At 46.1% G+C, this 21456-nt stretch overlaps 1 protein-coding gene across 5 annotated transcripts in view; it reads right to left on the bottom strand.

The window, feature by feature from the left end:
* celf3b (cugbp, Elav-like family member 3b) overlaps positions 1–21456 on the bottom strand; it is a 35868-nt gene that overhangs the window by 1345 nt on the left and 13067 nt on the right. For 2 of the 5 annotated variants that reach the window (XM_086114510.1, XM_086114514.1), the window contains 10 exons: positions 8042–8090; positions 6531–6659; positions 6372–6451; positions 5602–5757; positions 5154–5370; positions 4247–4396; positions 3393–3455; positions 2429–2536; positions 2192–2335; positions 1744–1903 (listed from right to left, as the gene is read on the bottom strand). In XM_086114510.1, coding sequence (XP_085970636.1) covers positions 1776–1903; positions 2192–2335; positions 2429–2536; positions 3393–3455; positions 4247–4396; positions 5154–5370; positions 5602–5757; positions 6372–6451; positions 6531–6659; positions 8042–8090 — 1224 coding nt within the window. In that variant the 3' untranslated portion in view covers positions 1744–1775. The remainder of the gene's footprint in view (positions 1–1743; positions 1904–2191; positions 2336–2428; positions 2537–3392; positions 3456–4246; positions 4397–5153; positions 5371–5601; positions 5758–6371; positions 6452–6530; positions 6660–8041; positions 8091–21456) is intronic. The other 3 variants (XM_086114511.1, XM_086114512.1, XM_086114513.1) reach the window with 3 other exon arrangements.

The raw sequence follows: 21456 nt of genomic DNA, 5'->3' as shown, positions 1-21456 counted from the left end.
CTCACACTGCCGTGACAGCTGCGACACATTTTTGTGTGTGATATTTGGACTGAACTCAAACGCAGGGCATTTGCTACATGTCGTTTTTCCTCTCAGAATTCCTCATTCGGTTGAAGGCTCTTCTACAGTATGCAAGAGGCATTTGTTTTTTCAACCATCACAACCACAATCCAGTGGAACCTCCAAAAGTAAAAAGGATTTCTTTTTTTTTTTTACTTGCTTGCACATAAAAGTTCAATACAACCTGTATGTAAAATTTGTGTTTGAAAAAAAACTGTCCTATTCTGGCACAATAAATAAATAAATAAAATACAATTTTAAAAAATAGTTTAAATTACTGTCATTTTGAGGTGTTATCTTTTTCCCATACCACTAGAGGGAGCCCATAACACTTTGAAAATCACTGCCTGAGATTATATTTGGTGATTATGTTGCACTTCCCTTTGTACCTCCAAACACATGATTACAATTGGAAAATAATAACGCCTATTTGGAAATATCACATGACTATCGACCTCAGTTTGAAATACAGTGCTGTTCGACCCGTATTGACACTACACACAGTAGTCATGAATAGTTTCTCTTCTCCTGTGACACGCGTGTAAACACACGCATAAGCACTCACCATCTGTTCAATGGAGCAGTGACACAAAACCCACAGAAACTCATCAAAAACAAAGCGACGAAAGAATCAAACCACACAATGGCTCAAATGACCGCTGCGCGTCAGTAACAAATGTCCAATCGTATTTATCGTGTCTTGACTTTTGTCCGCTATTGATCAGAGTGTCAATAGAAAAATCGCCCGACACAATCTGTGGTCACCACGGCAACAGGACATGCAGGTCAGCCGACGGCCGCTCGCTCGATGTGACGACACAAAGACGGTCGAGCCTACGCAGGCAATCAATCGGCCAAGGCAACCCAAACAGAGGCCGGCCAATCAACTCGCAACTATGTTTGAGGAAGTGGGCGGGGGAGGGGCTTTTATCGCTCACCAGGCGACCATTGCCTTAGCGATGGTGGTACTGCTGAAAACTGATTGGACGGAAGGATCTCGGCTGAGTTGCCATGATAGCAAAAGAAACAGAACAGCAGCAGGGAAGAAAATCAACATGATTGCAGTCAATTAAAATTGGACATTTTACTGCCATCCTGTGCTGACGACGGTTGTAATAAAAGACCATTAGCGCCGACCGTACTTTATTTATCTATTGTTCGTATTTCAATACCGGTAATGGAGAATTTTTCTTTTTGAACAAAATAACAAAATACAGTATATTAACTATATTTACAGTTTCACGTGTACATGTGGCTAAAAAGCGAAGTGTGGAAAGTCTCTGTCACTGAAATAAATGGGATGTTGTTAGCATACCCTCTTTTATTTCTTGCCGGTTTTCTCCTTCGTACCATTAAAGCTACCTTGGCCACGGCAATGTATTTGTTCTTTGTGGACCAACAAAAATTTGTGGACCAACAAAAATGAATACACTACAGCATGTCTTGTTCACAATTGTCAGGCTCAATTGTGCTCAGTTTAGACGCCCTCACCACATAACTTGGAATTTGTTTATCTTTCACTTGAATTCATCCGAGGGTGTTTGGTGCCACTGTTTTGCCCAGAAAAACATTGTCGACGTTATATTTCCTCGTTGCTCTGTTTTCATTTCGTCTCGTTATTTCTTCCCGGTGTTTGACTCATGCGCTATCACCTTTGGTTTGGCGTGTCATGAGCAAGCTCACCTTCATTTCTGTATTCATCCTCGGTCTGTCACTCAGTACGGGCGGTTGGCATCCTTGGGCCTCTTGAGCTGCACTTTCAGTCTCTTCATGCCAATCTGGAAGCCGTTCATCGCCTGGATGGCGGCCTGAGCGCTGGCCGGGTTGTCGAAACTCACAAATCCTGGAAGGGGAGGATGACAAAAAAAAAAAAAAAAAAGAGGACAGCTTGTTTTGAGGATCCTGGAATTCATGTCATCCCGCCTCAACTTTGAGACACAGCACGGCACTGTACATCAAAATAATTAATGGGCAGCATAACTCATCCTCTGTAAGCCTCCCCCACACCCTGTGTATTATTTTTTTTTTTTACCACTTGTCCTTTGCTGTGTCCGATACAGCCGCTGTCTGCCTTCCCGCTGCTCCCTTTGTCTACCACATGGGTGTGTGTGTGTTTACGTGTGCGTCTCACCAAAACATTTGCTCTGGTTGGTGGCCCGGTCAACAAACACCTTCGCCGAAATGACATTGCCAAAGGGCAAAAACATCTGCAGCATTTCGGAATCACTGAACTCCTGAGGCAGGTGGTAGATGAAGATGTTGCAGCCCTCAGGACCTGCCGCACACACAAGACAACTTTATAGGGGATGTCTGGAGAAAAGGGGTGTGGTCCTAAACACAGACTAAAAAAAAAAAAAAAAGTCATCACCTTCTCTTTGCTGCTGTTGCTGGGGCTGCTGGTGTTGCTGGGCAACCAGCGTCGGCTGCTGGGGGAACGGCTGACCGACCAATCCGTAGGCGGCGGGGTACGCCGCTACTGGGGCAGACAAACGGCGACGTTATCCGATTGGGCGGCGCCAACAGGTGGCAACACGGGAACGTCCAATGGGGTGTGTTTATTTCCAGCCCAAATGTGTCCCGTTGAAGGTGAAAACTATAAAACGTCTGCAAAAACAATGACCGAGACCACCGCTGTCCCCCACCTCCCTCTCCACTCTGTGGCGATAAATCCTCCACACACGCAGCGCATTTTCGATCATGATGCTTGACGGACCAGCTTTTAAGAAGAATAACAATATTCCACAAGTTCGCCTTCCTCTTTCGAACTTGGGCCAAACTGTTGTAGTGGAATACAGTCAATATGAAAAAGCTGTTTTCAGTCGGAAATATGCTGCATTTATCAACCGATACAGTGATTTCTTCATATATTTGTGGTTGAATAATAACTGCAATTTCAACCCTTTGCAGGTTTTTTTCCCCCCGACACTTTGCGAAGAACACCCGAGGTGTCGCCAAATCAATGTCTACGTAGGAATTGTTGCCAAGGAACTATGTTGAAGTGACTCACGGTATATGAGAGACAAGCTTTGTCTGTCGGAAAGGAGCAAAGTTTAGCCTGGGTTGTTAGCGGAAGTTACAGAGTCTTCACCGCTTCTGCACGGACACGTGCACATCCGGAATATTTGGGGGGGGGGGGTTTCTGAAGCGCCTGTTGTTAAAACTATTGAGGAATTTATCGAAAAATAGTTGACGACCAGAGAAAAAAGTAAATAAATAAGTAATGGGGGAAATAAAATACAATAAAATGGTAGCATATGTTTACCACCAAAAAGAAGATCAGACAAATTGCAAGTGGTTGATGTGTGTGAGGCTCCAGAGTGGAGTGCACCCACCTGTGTAGTGCTGCATGCCGGCATAGGCCTGCTGGAGCGGGTCCAAAGCTGCTGGAGTTTGAGCTGGGAAAAAAAAAACGATGTTGAGATTGAAAAATTAACTGTTCCTTGTTGTTGTTTGAAATGCCACATTCTGACTCAGCGCTTTTCCAATTGTGAGGCGCAGAAGAGGACTTGAGAGATGGCATCTTGTCATCGACATGATCTTCACATCAATGAATGGCATTCATTATCATTGGCAAATGTGTTATTTCAGTAGCGTGTATCAAACCGGTCGTCCATTGCACCATTTTGTTTGAGAGGGGGAAAAAAAACGCAGCATTCCTTACTTGGTCAAAAGAGGAAACAGCGGCGAGCAAAACGCTTTACCAAATCGGCTGCAGACAATCCGTATTGTTAACGTGGGCGGACAGGATTTATCGTAATGCATATGCAGTGCTACCCAGTGACCGCAGAGGAATTATTTTAGCTGTCAGGAGAGAACCACAAAAAAAAAAAAAGACTTTCAATTTTACAAAAGGTGATGGCTAATATGAAAAGGATTTCTATATGATGCTGAGACGGTCATACAAAAAAACTGAAAAGGCAAGCATTGGTGAATTATTTATGGTTCCTCGCTTCTGAAAAGTGAAAAAAAAAAAAAAAAGACTTGAAATTTGACAATGGTGAAATGGAGGCTGATGTCAAACGAATTTGCAGGCATACAATGTTGAGACTAATCATAATAATTCACAAAACAGAAAAGTGCACCGCGAGCAGAGATGAATCCTTTTGATGTCAGAACCAAAGTGAAATGTTCAAAAAAAAAAAAAAGGCCATTTGTTGACGACTGTAGTTTCACATCCATCATATACCTTGATATGTGTGAACGCCGTTGGTGTATAATGTCTCGGTGCCTTGCTGTCCGTTGGTTGGTGCGGGCACGCTGCCGTAACCATTCACTCCGATTGGCGGGGGGAGAGCTGGCACGGGCGTAGCTGCGATAGTCGGTGGAGTGTTCGTCCCTGCAGGCATGAATTGCACAGACAAAATCTCAGCCATCGTTGACGACATTTATGCAGAGTTGATTTCGAGTTGAACTAAAAATGGCTGGAAAAATATGACGGGCTGGGTGAGTATGGAGTCTAGGTATCGGTATCGGGACGATACCAGCATTATTTTAAGGTATCGGGTACTTTTGAAGGATGCCGAACCCCCCCCTCCCAAAAACATCAAAAAAAGTCTTCGTGGCCTGCAGGTGAAACAATGAATCATCTCGGGCGTCAGAAAGACATAAAGGTCTTTGTGTTGTTGAAATTGTATGTATTATAAGTAAAAGGGGCGTCACGATCCAATATTGATATCGGATAACAGTCCGATATCAGCAAAATAAATATGAATAAATAAACAAAAAAATAAAAATATAGTTTTCAACGTTTATAGTTTTTTTCCTCAGGGTCCTTTAATTTATTTTATTTTTATTTTATTCAAGTGCACTTCGTTTTTATGTTTGAGGTTGAATTTATATCACCCAGATGTTTGGAATCAGTGGGTCCTATTTTCTATTGTTGTTTGTTTGAATAGTATCACTTGATCACGTTTCTTCTAACATTTCCTACTGAAAAAAATAAAATCATGTATCATTCATGTTGATATTGTTTGGGATCGAGCTAGGTATCGGGCAGTACTCGAGGCTGCAATCAAAATCGGCATGGTATCTGAAGTGCAAAAAAAGTTGAAATTGATGGCAAAACGCCTCAGTGGAGCGAAGCGAGCGCCTACCGGAGGACGGCGTGATGGGCGTGATGGGCGTGGCGATGATTCCGTTGGCATTGAGTGCCGCCATCTGCTGCATCTGTACGGCGGCGACTGTCGCCACGGGGGACAAGTACGCCGACTGGGCGACCAGAGCCTGCTGTTGGACAAGCTGTAGCGTGGGGACGGGGGAGGAGGGGATCGTGGAAGAGCACGTGGAAGACAAAGAGACAGTTAAATGTTTCTGGGAAGATGCGAGAGAGGAGGGCGAGGGACAAGGGAGAGCGAGTGATGGAAGAGCAGATGAATAGAGATCTAATTACGAGAGCATTATGGCCCGAGTCAGTGGGTTAATGGCGGCGTGTTGCAGGCGGGCTAAATGCCAGATGACGTACGTCCTGTTGTCCGGCTAACAAGGTTAGCAGCAATTAGCCGTCGGAAAGTGAGGACATCCTTTCACGAGTGCGCCACTTGCCTGAGCGTTGACCGCCTGCGTGTAGGCGTTGTAGGCGGGGAAGTTGAGGGTCATGGGGCTGAAGATGCCCAGCTGGGAGGCCACTTGCTGCATCCTCCTCAGCCCCCGCTCCTTCTCCGTGTCGGCGAACTTCACCACCAGACTGGACGACGCCCCCTGGCACGAAAGCGCGTCGCCGTCAGCGTCAGACTTGTCATCGACATGATCTTCACATCAATGAATGGCATTCATTATCATTGGCAAATGTGTTATTTCAGTAGCGTGTATCAAACCGGTCGTCCTTTGCACCATTCGGTCGCCAAGAAGTGGCTTTCACTTTTCAAAACGCTTTGGTTCACAGCCATTGTGAAACTTGTCCAAATGCTCGCAATTTCAGCCTCGAATATTCTGATTTCTTTTGTCCTCCATGAAAGCTTCCCGATTATCTCTGTCAGACATTTTCTGACATGTTACGGATCAAACCAGAAACTGAATCAGAATCAATCTACTGAAAAAAGGCCATCTATGAAGTGAGGCCGTTCTAGCAATGACCTGTTTTGTTTTGTTTTTTTGTTTTGTTTCGGGGTTTTTTCCTGACAGGAAATGGGAGGAATCGATTTGAGCACGGTGTTTTTCTTAAGTGGTCTATTCAAGGAAACGTGATAATGGGATGGCTAGTCTTGCTCATCTTTTCATTTATTGTATAGATTTGGCTCACGCAAGCCCGGATCGCTGTTTCATAGCCAAAGGCCCGGAGGCTTTCTGATCATTTGGAAGCACCTTCAACTCACAGGCATTGTGCGACTCCCGTGCAGGCTATTGATTGCAGCCTGGGCTTCAGCGTGTCCCTGGAATTTGACAAATGCACACCCTAAAGGAACAGGAACAACAAAAGCGAGTCAGTCAGACAACATGAGCTCCATTCAAATCAGCCGTGACCCGTCGCGTACCTTTGCTGGTGCCGTCAGGTCCTCTCAACACGGTGCACTCGTCGATGCTGCCAAAGGGCTCAAACAGCCTTCGAACGTCCTCGTCGCTCTGTTGCTTTCCCAGCATGCCCACAAACAACTTCCTGTCCTCTGAGGTGCAAAGCGAACAAGGAGGAAAATGATTTGGAGCAGAGTCTGCTCTTGAAAATCATATTCTTAGCAGCCAGAGGTCCTCCAGGGGTCCTTTGAGGCCACTTACGTAGACACAAACGACGACACTACCACGGTGAGTCGGTTTCTCTGTAATATTAAACATTGGTCGTACTAGAGGATGATAAAGAAGATGTACATGCTTGTGAGTATTTTTAATTTGTGTGTCTATATGTGTTACTCTACAATTTTTGTTCAAACATTTGTTGCTTAAATGGTTATTAAACAGTAAATCATTGATGCTGACCGTTTGCATCTCAATGGTGATTCTTATTACATGTTAGCATTAAGCTAAGCTAGTTCTCAAGGCAATAAACACCATGTAATTCTCTTTGTTTCATGTTTATTTTGACAGTAAATTTCCACTGGGAATGACAACAAACAGATTGGAGCCTTCTTCTTCTTTTTTTTTTTTAAGAACTGTGAATTATTTGCCATAACGCTGCCGAATTGAGGTCACTGCCATCACAGAGCGCTCTCAAGTTTGCACTCAAGTCATAGTAAAAAAATCATAAGTCAGGGCACTCGTATCTCAAGGCACCACTGTATTCCTCTGTTAATTTTCACATTCAACTGTAGAGACTAATAAGATATGACTCACAAATTATCTTAAATCACAATTGCTTAAAAAAGGAAATATTCATCATCGCGGCCCTGACATGCAAATTTTGGCCTGTTTTATTGCCACTTCTCTCCTCTTCTGCATGGGGTACGTTGGCGGCAATGAATGAGCTGAGGTTGTTGCTGCCGCGACTCCACCCACTCCCTCACAGGCGCTTCATATTATCACAAGGACTCTTTTGCATTGAACTCGCGCCGTTTAAAGTGTGCAGAATTTCATTATGCGGTATAATTTTATGTGGTCAATGACGCTTCAAAGGTTAAGGGCAATAAAAATCCAATTGAAATGGATTGAATTGAGCTCACATTATCAACTTAACTGCTTCAACAAAAATTTTCCTGTCGCATTTTCTTGTTTTGAAAGATGACTGAACTTTCTTTGCACCCACTTGCTCCACTCACAAAAGCTGCCGGTGCCTATTAGTCACTTCGAGAAAAAATGGTAGTGAATTTTAACGCAAACCACAGCTTATGATGCTCCGGACCTTAAACATCATTTCATCTGTGCTAGTACGTTTGTTGTTTTTGTAGGACACTACCTCGGTTTTCCACCAGGGAGCAGTATTCACTACAGTGGAATAAGGAGAGTCTGTGTGTGGAGGCTGCCAAACTCCCCTGATGACTGCTCTCCATATCTGTCTGATCCATTTTGACTCTTAGTCTTCTCTCTGTCGTTCAGTGTGTGTGTGCGCGCGCCTCACCTCCTCTCCCCTCACTGTCGGCTGGTTTCACCTGGATCGGCCGATTCATCTGCGGGTGAAAAAGCATGAATACAAAGCGGTCTTGGTATTTGACAATAGTCTAATTGTGATGCTTTGATATCCACTATTAGAGAGCCATCAGAAAATGTCAACGCACTGTCACGTGTCTGCCTCCTATTAGACTTTTTGACCTCGATTACAGAAAGTCGAGTGTCTTCAAACACTATACGAGTCCTAAACAAGTACGGCAATACCACCCGGTAAAAAAAAAAGAAGAAATGACAACGCAGAAATTTTGGTAGTGGTATTCATGCATGGTTGAGCAGATGGCAAACTAACCTTTCTCCCCAAAAGGTGTGCTACGTGTGCTTGCTTACTTGAAGCTATTTGTTCCCAACTCCTATAAAATACGATTTGCCTCATAACATGACTGTAGAAGCAATTTCGAAAAACAAGGTGGGGGAGGGGTGGAGACACATGAAGAGTTCAGTTGCCGTATTTTAAGCAGGTATAGTCTCTTGAAGTCAGATTTATGCTATCATGACACCACCAAATCATACCTGATTTAATCATAACCCGGAGGGAAAAGCCCAATGACTTATTCCCTGGTATGTACAATATGTTCTTGTGGTTTTAACCTTTGTTCGGCAAATGACATTTGTCATTTTTCACTCGGGAATTTTGACCGCGGGTGTTTCTCACATAACCGCTCTTTCTCTCCTTCTGACACACGCGTGCACATACACGCGCACATGCAAACACACAGTCAGAGTGGAAGCACCGCGGGGGGATTGAGAAGTGACGAGATTAAGAATGAAGGCCAGCTGATCTGGATTACAGGGCAACTACGTATTAGATGAGGGACACGAGTAGGGTTGAGGGAAGACAAGTAGGGGGAGGAGGGGTGGCGGTTGAAGTGACATGCGGCGGGGAGGGGGGGGGGAGCTGACGGCCACAGTGGTCCAAAATAAAAATATAAAAGAATAAACAAAATAAAATAAAAAAGATGGAGAAGAAGGGAGAGGCCTGGGGGACCCCGGCTGACTTTGGAGCGACATAAAGGGCAGATGGAAGGCCAAGAGGAACACAGGCAATGAATGGGACCGCTGGAGAGGAGAGGAGAACCGGGGGGGGGGGCTTAGCAGGCATTGCATCGACGGAGAAATGGAGTGTGGGAGGATGAAAGCAAAGCTGGTGCTGGAGAGGATGATTCAAAAAGGGAAAGAAAGAAAAAAAAGAGATGGAGAGACAGGGAGAGCGAGAGAGAGAGACAGAGAGAGAGAGAGAGAGAGTGAGAGAGAGGACGGGATGAAGGAAGCGTGATTCAGTCGTGACTCGCTCTGTCTAAAAAATGTCACGACTACCGAGATCCATCGCCCGGGATTTATTATGCATGCATGCACACACATGTTCTGCATAGCCCCTCAGCGCGCACACACACACGCACACACACACCCACACACACAGCCAGAGCAAGAACAAGTGCAAAACACACACACACACACACACACACACAGCCAGAGCAAGAACAAGTGCAAAACACACACACACACACACACACACAGCCAGAGCAAGAACAAGTGCAAAACACACACACACACACACACACACACACACACGCACACACACACACACAGCCAGAGCAAGAACAAGTGCAAAACACACACACACACACACACACACACACACACACACACACACACACACACACACACACACACACGGTGCTTAGTCATAGCACTGAGGCAATGAGACAGTGTTAATGCCACAGGGAGAAGACGAAGGCTGCGGGAATGATGGTGATAAAAGAAAAGTCAAGAAATGCAAGAACAATCCCTGAGAGAGAAGGAGTTCCTGAAAGAGAAGGTAAAAGACTTGGGGGGGGGGGGGGGGGACAATATTGATTCCAAGCAGAGTGAAAAGAACAACTACAGCATGTGGCCGACACACCCATTTTCACCCAATTGAAGCTTCAGCCGTGCTACAAAGCAAAGAACGTGAACGCATCCATTTTGCCATCTGTGGCATTGTAGGGCTCGGCCAGCATTAAATATGAATGATCATTATCCAGATATTGAAAAGCTTGTCAATGCAAGTATACTTCTCGGTGTTACGTGAGTATGGCGCAAGGAAACCCACTTCGGACGAAAAGCCACTTCCGTCAGTGCTTAGCCTGTCATTTTTTTATTTTTTCCAATAAAAATTTCTCATCAGAAAATCGTCAGTCTGACGCGATGCCCAACCTCTGGAAATGACCGCGCACTCCCCAACGCTTCTTGCTTCCTCTGAATGCATTTAGACGGCGGTGGCCGCGATGCGATTTTTCAGCCGTGACGGCCGAATTAGCCGTGCCGTGAATCAACGCGGGGTTACAAAAATCCAAAACAAAAGGGGAGGACGTGAAAAAGATGATGCGATTGAAGGAAGGGAGGCTTTCGAAAGAGGCAACAGGGAGATGTTGAGAGAAGCGAGGGAAAGGTCCCAGTGGGGTGTTAAGGCAATGTAATGAAGCTGGTAATTGAGGAGGGAGGGGGACGGAGAGGGGCTGGGGGGGCAGCTCCGGGAGAGACTGATCCATACGTTTGATTAATCAGCTCTTAGCTGTCACCACAAGCTATTGATCGAAGGCAAGGCCATCCCAGGTGCAAACAGGCTGTTCGCATCATCACGCGCGCCAGCAGAACGTAGGGCAGGGGAAGGCTAAGATGCACATTTTTAACCTCGCGCCTTTATTGACGGCAGCTGACGGCTCACATAAACCGACAGAAATTACACGCGGCAACGGCGGCACCGGCGTTCCCAGTGACCTTGGATTCACACTTCTCTCCTCATCCATCCATCCATCCATCCATCCATCCATCCATTCATCATTTCCCAGCCCTGCTCTGATTGCTGTCCATCCATCTTGCGCTATCAAGTCATCGATCAGTCACGTCTTGTTCATTGATTCGAGGCTGTGTCGTAGACGAGGCGGCTGATTGTTGCCAGATCTGTGCCACTGGCCTTCCTTCTTTCCGACAATCTATCCATCAGCACCTCCGTCTCTCCCTTCATTAGGCCTTGATTGTGACTGTGAAAGAGGCTCGGGTTGGGGGGGCTGGGGGGGGGGGCAACCTGCGCCATCGGTTCCTCTTATGTGAGATTTCTACTCAAAGTGACATCTCGGGGCGGGAGGAACACAAAGCGCGGTGAGAAGAAACAGCAGGTGTGTCTGCCGAGACAAAACAACGGCATCGGAAAATCGTCAGGGCAACCGGCCGGTTGCTATGGCGATCGTATGACGGCACGCGCGCGCACACACACACACACACACACACATGGGCTAGGTAAACAAGGATGCTGGTTGCCAAGGGCGACTGCTGCGATCTTCTGGTAAACAAAGCATTTGTGCCGGGCGGTGCTTTGCCACTATTTTTGCGCTTGCCTTCCCTTTGTCAAATATTGCAACGGTGTCAAGTAATCGATGAGGAAAAATGGATGAATGGAAGGAGGCGGACGATGTGGAAAATGGGAGGAGATGTCGCCGTCTATCCATTTTCATTATCCTCATGAGGTTTGTGGGTGAGCTGGGGCCGATCCCGGCGGAGTTTGGGGCAATCGCGGGGCGCAAATAAATGAGCAAGTTTTTTGGGGGTAGGGGGGGGGGGCACTTTTTTCTTAAAGAACAAAAGCGAGGGACGAAGAATAGATTTGTGACTTCACAGTACCGTTTAAAGACTGAGCGTTTCCGTATTTGTCCGCGGTTGTTCGCGAGTGATTTTGTGTCACGATAGTTGGCAATATTGGCCAGTCCAGTCATCATACATCTGACTGAGCGGAGGTTTTATTCCATTATTAACTGCTTTCATTTTGGTTTCATCATAATCAAGTTTGACTCTTTTACGGACGGTAGGGTAGTCGACTGGTGAGCACGTGCAGAGGTGCAGGGTTCGACCCCAGGCCCCGGCCTTCCTGTGCGGAGTGTGCATGTTCTCCCTGTGCCTGCGTGGGTTTTCTCCGGGTGTTCCGGTTTCCTCCCATATTCCAAAAACATGCATGGTAGCTAAACTGAACACTCGAAATTGTCCCGATTTGTGACTGTGAGTGTGGATGGTTATTCGTCTTTGCGTGCCCTGCGATTGGCTGGCAACCGGTTCAGGGTGTCCCCCGCCTACTGCCCGAAGACAGCTGGGGTGGGCTCCAGCACGCCCAGCGACTCTTGTGAGGAGAAGCGGATAAGAAAATGGATGGATGGACTGCGCTACGCTAACTCGGGAGGCATTTTGGCCCGTTCACCAAAAAAGCCGTTCCTCCCCACACAAAACACTCAATTCATCTCATCATCAGATTTTCAAAATTCTCGCGACGTTATACGGTTAGAGTGGCCCAACGAAACAGACTCAGCGGTTCATCACAGTATTAATCGACAACTCAGCGGGCTCGGAAACAAGATGGATTCTCAGGATATCGTCAAGTCAAATAATATACCGTGAGAATTCAGCTCGCAGGCAAAGTTCTATGTAGAATTGATCTCCGGGCGGAAATTCGCTTCGTTTCGTCCAACTTTGTATCGTGTGTCAAGTATCGCGCCGGCATGTCAGACACGGCGTACTCGGTCTTTCTTTCCGTTTAGAGGACACGCGTGAAGAGCCACGCGCTCCTTTCGAGTTAGATTACCCTCTCATTATTCACGTTCCAATTAAGACTTCATTAACACAAGCCATCTGCAGACAAGCAGGCGCTCTGTCGTGCGTTTTTTTTTTTTTTTTTGGTTGGTTGTTTTGTGTGTGTGTGTGGGGGGGGGGGGGGGCGGAGGGAGACAGAGAACCTCGCATGTGGTGCGAGGGATAGGGAATTGGTATGTGAGCAGTGGCGTGTGCATGCACGGGAACTATGCGATATATGATGGCCACTCAAGAGTTGGCTGGCGCGTCCTCACACGTACACGCATGAGTGAGGGCCTGCATGCAAACGCGCCCTCCATTTGCATGCTGCGCCGCCAACAAATAATTCAAAAAAAGAAAAAAAAAACCACGCTGGCAAGAGACAGTCACTCACACGGTACACACTTTTCCCCTCCCGTTGTATTTGCGCGCGAAGAAACACATCCTCTACACATACAGTTAATCTCACTCACTGCCTTCAGTAATGCAGGGAGGATTGTGCCAGGATTAGGGGATATTAAATCCTTGGATTATCCAATCAAATCGTATTCTACTCCCTCCCCCGCCTACGCAAAATCAGCGGAACGAACCATTGCCCCATATCCAGAGAGGAGGGGACCGTGCGCCTGTGTGTGTGTGTGTGTGTGTACTTGGGCTATTTGGAACATGCGTGGATTAAATTACAGTGTTAAATCATTTATGTATTTACATTCATTGTGGTTTGCTATGAAAACGCTGGGGGGCAATCTCCCCCCGCAAAAATGAATGATGAGACTGATTACAGCGCACAGCATGAGAACATACAATTATTTTTGTGCATATGTTAAGGACACAGACCCCCCCCCCCCCCCCCCACCCTCCTCCCCACTCCCAGCAGTTTCACATGTCCTTTTAGCAGAAGTATTTTGATCCTCGGCGATTTTTGCCTCGTCCCCACCTCCGAGCCGAAAGCCTCCCAAATCTCTGCCTGATGGTGCCACACTGCATGCTAGCCTCGCATTTTCTTTTCGAGCCGTTCTTCTCTCTCTCTCTTTCCGTCCCACGATTACCTCCTCCTCCTCCTCATCTTCTTCTTCTCCCGCTCATTTCCTCGCCGTGATTGCGAGCGTGCCCAGTAGCCAGACAAATTCATTATGTGGAGTCATGTGAATTGGAAGAAACCGAAATCAGGCCCGGGCAACCGACCGCGTCGTCTGCCTGTTTGTGTCACAACAACAGCAAACAGAATACAAAAAGCCTATTGCCTAGTTCAGTACAGTGGTACCTCTACATATGAACGTCTCTTCATACGAATTTTTCAAGTTACGAAAAATCTCAACAGGGAAAGTTTGCCCCTTGTTACGAAAGAAATTTCAAGTTACGAAAGGTAAAAATACAGTATGGCCCGCTACTCGCAGCTCCGTGTTTCCTGAACGCAACATACTTCTAGCTGCTCTGCCATTGGCTATTACCGAGCATCATCCTGGCATCCCATTGGCTAAGAGGGACCTCCTTGGATCGGTTCTTTACAAAGCGCCAGGCAAAAACTACGTCTGAGAGAGAACATGAACTAAAGAGGGCAAGAAAAGGTGAGAGGCCCAGTGAAAAGTTAAAGGACCCTCATTTTTATTCTTTGCTCTATTTCTTTGTTTTTTACATGATGCCCAACCCTCCTTTATTGCTCAATAATCTAATTGTAAGATGACTGAAGTCAAGATGGCGCCCGAGTAGGCAGCCGTCAGCAAGTGCTCTCATGAGCCTTGCTTTTTTTTTTGTTGTTTTTGTGTTTGTTTTGTCACTTTGTGTTTGTTGTTACGTCGTGTGGACCTGATGTGGACTTTTTTCAGCATTTTTTGGCCACGACATTCATCAAGGAGGAGACTCTGTGCTTGGTGGTTGCGCCTTCTCGGCAGCATGGGTATACCAGCACCGTTTTTGACTGGGAGGGATGTCGGCGCCATTTGACTGTCGTTGCTGGACAGTCCCGGGGCGCTTGTGTCTTGCGCCTGGAATGGGCAGCATTTTTCACAGCCCCGCTTTGTTCAGCGGAGAGATCAGTGCTGTTGAACGGTCTGCGGCTGGATGGATGTAAGGCTTGAGGAGCCGACGATGAGAAGAAAGGAGCGTTAGCGCGGAGCGCCGATGCGGATTTGGAACTGGGAGTCGCGGCTTGGAGTTTGAAGCGGATTACGTGGGACAGGAGAAGTGAACGAATCTCTTTTCGTCAATGGACGCTACCGCTTCGTGTTTGCTTTCAAAACTTAGCTTGTAGCAGACGTGTGCACATTTTCAGCATGACGTCTCTGATCCACTGGTGAAAGGACACTTTGATCCTCTCCTCTTTCATCTAGAACTGCTTCAGACAACAAAATGTATGCAGAAAAGTGGCGAAGATTGCACGACTGTGTCCTATGTGTTGTGTTGTGTTATTTTTGTTATTTTGACTTCAAAATGGCGCCGCGAGAGTGGCTGCCTTTCCAGCAGCTCCTATATTTTGTTGTTCTTTCATAACTTTGCTGCTGTGAATTGGGAATTTCTCCATTGCGAGACTAATAAAGGTTTTCTTATCTTATCTTATTTGTTACATATCTTGATGCATTTTTATGCTTTAGAAAACATTTACGTGTGAATTTTTGGGGGGTCTTGGAACAGATTAGGGCATTTACATTGAAAATGCGTCTCGACTTCCAAAATTTTCTAGTGAAGAAATTTCTTCCAGAACCAATAAGTAGAGGTACCGCAGTATGCTTGTTTATTCCGACAATATACTCTCTTGGGGTCTATTTTGGTATATAAAGTATTTGTATTTATTTTGATACGTTGGCAAATTTCAACTTGCATTATAACTGCTGTATTCCCCTTGTTTTTTCTTTTTTAAATCCATCTGCTGACCCCGTACTTGTCCGTTCATGGTGGAAGCCCATCGCCATTACAGCGCGTGTGTGTGCCGAGATGCAGCACGCAACACGGCGTCCCCACGAAGCGTGCGGTGCGGGTGTTTACGCGGCTCCTTCACAGCTGGATGAAAAGCAAGGTAGAGCAGCTCGGCCCGCCGCCACTACCGACCCCCCCCCCCCCCGCCCCCGCCACCACCCCGCTCTTTCTCTCACTATCTCATCGCATTGGGCTTTGCATCCCGGGGTTACCTAGCAACCTGGCCTCTCGCTCAGCACTGTCGCTTGGCAACCGGGACCTGCTAGCATAATATAAACTCCCCCCTCCCTCTCACCCACACCCCACCACTCTCCCCCACCGTACTCACATCTCCTCTGTCTTCTCACGTCTGCTTTTCACACCTGAGGAGTAGGCGACAGAGCCGCGTTCTTGATTCGAGCAGATTTTTTTAATAATCTGGCTCATGCCCCTCCCCCCCTCAACACACACACACACACACACAATAATGCTGTGAAAGCACGCATAGAGCAGAACTAACCACCTTGTCGATTTGCCTAATATGAGTGTGTTTTTGTCAGAGCATCCTGCATGAGGCGCGCGGAGCACTCAGTGAAATTTGATCCTTTGGATTTAGCGGCGCATAATCCAACAGGACTATAGCGGATAAATGTTAGACCTTTGCACTTGGAGCTTCTTTCTATTTCGGGGGAGTCTAAGTCCTTTGGGAAATGGGCCGGAGAATTAAAAAGGCTGCCTCAAATCCATACAAATTTATGATTGCAGGGGGGGGGGGGGGGGGGGAAACAGGAATGAGATTACATTCGGGGCAAAGCCAGTGACACATTTGGCAATTTTTGGAAGGAAAAAAACAAAACAGAAAAAACGGAAAGAGAAAAAGTGCAGAATAATGTAACATTTCTAATCCTGTAGTCTCCTGTCATGTTGCATTCAAATCATTTGGGAGACTGTAATTTCCTCTCGGGTGGTGTGCAATCATCTGATTGCAACATATATTTGTAACATATTTTGATGCATTTTTGTGCTTTATAAGACATTTATGTCTGATTTTTGAGGGGGGGGGGGGGGGGGCTTGGAACGAATTAGGGCACTTAAATGGAAAACACGTCTCTACTTACAAAACTTTCTCGTGAAGAAAATTCTTCCAGAACCAATTAATTTCATAAGTAGAGGTACCACTGTATTTTGACGGACCGACATTTCGGGGGCAATCTTGTCTCATTACTAATATCAAAAGGGGAGCGGCACTCTCTTCTGCTTTGTCTCCCAACATCCGTGTACTGAGTTCTACTCAGGCCGACCAGCAAGAAGGCAATTATCCCGGCAGCGGGCTGAAGTGGGCTGAGAGAGATGACCTTAAGTGAAAGGGTCGCAGCCCAGGTGCCACCCAAGTCCCGCCGTGGCCTTCCTGGTCTAATCACACGCCGGCGGAGTACACAGCCACCGCCGGCTCTGACAGATGTCTTTGTCCCAAAGTGACAGAAGTGCGCCCAGACGTCACCCCCGCCAGCGCCGCCACCTTCCAGAGACCCCCATTCTTACACGCACCACCCGCCTGGCCCTTCCTCCACGCTCATTATGGCAAACTTTTGTCTGTCTTCTTCCTTCTCGCGAACCCCGCCTTCCCCTGCTCCTCCCCGTCTCACCCGAACCCCCCCCCCCCCTCGCGGTCTATTCATGCCAAACCTCTTCATGACCCACACACTGCTCTTTATCCCCCACCTGCCCCCCCCGCCCCTTTCAATCAGATGAATTCACACGTTCCATTCACTCTTCCTCATATGGCCGTATACGTTTGCCTATGTGCGGATTTTAGCGTGTTAGCATCCGACAGACTTTGATGGATTTGTAATCAAGCTGAAAATAGTTTGGGGCAAAAAAGGACAAAATCCGACTTCAACGGACAGTTAGGACGGCGGAAAAAATCGTTGGCACCGCCCTACCCACTCTTGAGGACTTGCACACTGCAAGAATCAAGACAAGGGCACGGAAAATCCTCCTGGATCCCCCGCACCCTGCCCACCACCTTTTCCAGCTACTCCCCTCAGGCAGACGCTACAGATCCATGCGCACCAAATCCAGTAGACACTTAAACAGCTTCTTCCCTCTAGCCATTAACTCCTTAAACAGTCACTGACGTAGTCACTCTTCTTGTACTACAAATACTGCTACTGGTTACTCTAAAATGGTTCAATGATTTGTTGTTTACGATGATACTAATGCAGCGTGTTATACCGGAGACAAATTCCTTGTGTGTTCTACATACTTGGCCAATAAAGATGATTCTGATTCTGATTCTGATTCTGATTCATTCAGGGCACTTTTTTTGCATCTTGACTTTTTTTTTTTTTTAATACAGATATTTTAATTTTGTTTTCAGAGGAGGTTTGTTTTAGTTTCGTTTTCACTATTTTTAGTCTTAGTTTTAGTTTTTTTTTTTTTTTTTAAATACCTGTTATTTCGGACAGACGTATAACTGGTGAGTGAACTAAAAATTACCAAACCACTATTTGGCCTTCCTTCTTCCGTACAGCCGTGGAGTATTACAGCTGCCCTAAAACGTTTTGAACCGAGAATTATAAATTTAGCATCAACCCCAAAAGCTGATGTCTGAAATAAAACGATGAAAGCGGAGGATATTTTAGCTGCAATTATTCTATAGTTTTGTAAAATGGAGTTTATTCATTATTGTTTTGTTGTGGTTGTTTTTCTTAAACCCCCTGAGTCATTTCATTTGTTTTCGTGAGCTGTAATAACCTCGATTGTAACGCGCTACCTCGTACAAACATGGTCTTTCCATCAATGTAGTCACCTCGTGACGGAGGGTGCGCGTATAAAAAGCGTGAATGTTATAGAAAGCGAGTCAAAAGGAGGGCGGGATGCTGCCGCTGCGATCCGTGTGCGTTTGGAGCTGAGCGCACTAAGCCTACTCCAGTGCAAATGCGGGGACCCTCAGACATCTGTCAAGGTTCCGGCCCTTTCTTTGAATGCTAGACGATGAACAGCAATGAGCCAAACTAATTCTTTACCGGCGGGTATGCCGAAGAGAAGGAGAAAAACAGCCAAACAAGGAGTCGAAAGCAAAGATTGAACTCAGACTTTTCTGACAAAAAAGTCACAATATTCAGAGACAAAAAAACTAACAAAAAAAAAAGAAAGCCCAACGAACAGGGTGTAATATTTTCGAATGTCAGGTCTCCAGAGAGGGAGAGAGCAGCTGCTGGTCTCAGACTGTTGGCTTTGGATTCATGAGGGGGGGGGGGGGGGGGGGGATTTTGGCTCATTAAAAGAGTGACTTTATTGTTTGCAAAATGATGGTTTTATTTACATTTCCATTTAGATGATGCCTAAATGACAGTTTATTCTCAGGATATGAAACCTTCATATCGTCTCAGATTAGAGTGGCTGTCTTTCCAGCAGCTCCTACATTTTGTTCTTCTACTTCTTCCTTTCATAACTTTGCTGCTAGGGAATTGGTAATTTCTCCATTGTGAGACTAATAAAGGTTTTCTGATCTTATCTCATTACAACCTTCGTACCCATAACGTTGATGATTTATTTTCGGGGAACAATGCAGGGATATTACAACTTTTCATTTTTCAAATGAATTCCCTTCAACATTCGAATTTAAGTTTTCAAATTGATACTTTTTTTTTTTGGATGTAACAAATTCTTTCTCATGAAATCATGACTTGAATATTTCAACTTTATTCGTGCCACACTACGATTGTATTAGTGCACCTTTTCCTCAAAAGACGACATCATTCTCAGACTATAATTAGGGCGCCGACAACTAATATATATATATTTTTAAAGAGCGATTTATCGGTTAATTCATTTTTCAAAAAGTCAATGAATTGGGTTTTTAAAAAAAAATCCCTTCCTTTTTTTTTTTTTTTTTAAACAACAGGTAATTCTTTCAAAAACGCACAAATGTACACTGATGACGATCCGGCTCCTGTTTTGGTGTGTCACGTGTCAGAAAATGATGATCATTGTTTTCTGAAGTAAAAGCGCAAGTTTGCAAAGGTCTTATTTGAATATTCACTGTTAAAATCAGGCAATTTGGACAGTTTTAAGAGATACAAATTCGCCAACAGACTATCCCGCCTCGAATGACAACGTTCTTCTCATGGGACGGCAACTTAACGTGCTCATGATAATACAACTCGATTCTTCACATTCTAACCTTTTTTTTTTTTTTTTTGGTCAAATCTCCACCGTACTTATTGTACAAATACAATAAAACATTTTCAGTTTTGTAGAGAGGGGAAAAAACCAAGCGAGAGTTGCGGCATTACAGGCAAAGCTTGAAGGAGAGTTCGGATTGCCCAGCGGCCATCGGCCGGCTGATTGCATTGTAACTCAACTGCTTGGATGCGGACGCGCGTACCTAAGACGCTCGATGTAAACGAGGCCCCGCGTGAGTGCCCGGAGCCAAACTCGTATTTTACCTGACGGACGCCGCCTGGTTTCACCTTTGAGCTCCTTTCGACCTTGGCATCTGACAAGACGTACAACCGGGCAGGCAAAAATCTGATCCTGCTAATCATGCAACCGCGATGAATTTATTTACAAGAGAGGCCGAGTTACAACTGTTCCTCGCTGAGTGTATTCGCGCGTGCGTGTGTGCATACATGCTGGTGTGTGTGTGTGTGTGTGTGTGTGTGCGTGTGCTCGCGTGTGTATCCTAAAGAGGCAGGTGCTCTCTTGGGGTCATACTTTTATGAGGCTATGATTAGATTCTGCCTCATTTTTGTGGTGAAATATGAGGCGTGCCCTCTTTCTCTCTCTCTCTCCATGTTGCATGTACAAATCCACTCGCGCACGCGTACACACACACACACACACACACACGCACGCACGCACGCACGCCAAAGACTTTTGTTTAAAACAAACAGGCTAAATCCCTATCGGTCTTAGCTGTACACAAACCGCAACCCCCCCCCCCCCCCCCCCCGGCCCCCTACCCATCGCTTTGCATGCCTCGTCTTCATCACAAACTCTGGCTCCGCCCTCTTTCTCTCATCCCACAACACAAACACACACGCGTACACACATTTGATTCTACATTTGTCCCCCTACTCCCTTCCCGTCCCACACACAGCGGAGATAAAAATAGAGAATCAGAACGAGGGAAGGGGCGGGGGTGGGGGCAATACACATCACAAACCCCATCAGGCGGGGAGAGATAGAGGCAGAGGAGGAGGAGGAAGAGGAGAGCGAGAAAATGAAAGAGAGGCAAGAGAGGAGGAAGCACGGTTGCGTTCTAATTTGAAAGTGCAGCAGTAAGCAGTGAAGGGGAATAGTAAACAGTGCTGCTGACCACATAAATATGCGAAATTAGCCCACAAATTTCACCCTGGCGGATAATTGCTCATCATAGCTTTGGCCCGTCGGGAGGCCTCCTGCAGGGCATCTTTGATTCCCCACGGAAAAACACGCACAACTTTACACGCTTGGCGGAGGCCATAAGGCGAAGCTCCCGAGTTGAACAGTTTGAAACTCGTCGATAGTTCAGTCCTTCAGCTCAGTGAAGTAAGCCAAGGTATCGAGTGTGTTTTAAGGAGCGTTCTGTGAAAAGATACTTTTTAAAAACATACAGTAGCGTCATAATGAAATCTATGCAGGTTTTGTCGCGTTTTCTCCTTCAACTGTGTGCAACTTGGCCACCTGGGGGCAGTCTATGAAAGACGGACATACTCCATTTGTGGCCTCAGCTCCTCTCTCAGCTCGTCAGTACAGCAATCACAGTTGTTCTTTGCACAAGATAAAGAATACGTGCCCGGACGTTTTGCTATATTCTCTTTCTACGTGTGTTGCGCCGTTTGCATTCAACTCTCCGTTGATTCAAGGCTAAAAGGATGAAGATATCACACG

Source organism: Hippocampus guttulatus, chromosome 6, assembly GCF_054856545.1.
Source record: "Hippocampus guttulatus isolate MCC_2025c chromosome 6, RoL_Hgut_1.0, whole genome shotgun sequence".
Taxonomy (NCBI): domain Eukaryota; kingdom Metazoa; phylum Chordata; class Actinopteri; order Syngnathiformes; family Syngnathidae; genus Hippocampus; species Hippocampus guttulatus.
The sequence above is the reverse complement of the archived record's forward strand: the minus strand, read 5'-3'. Positions and strand labels throughout refer to the sequence as shown.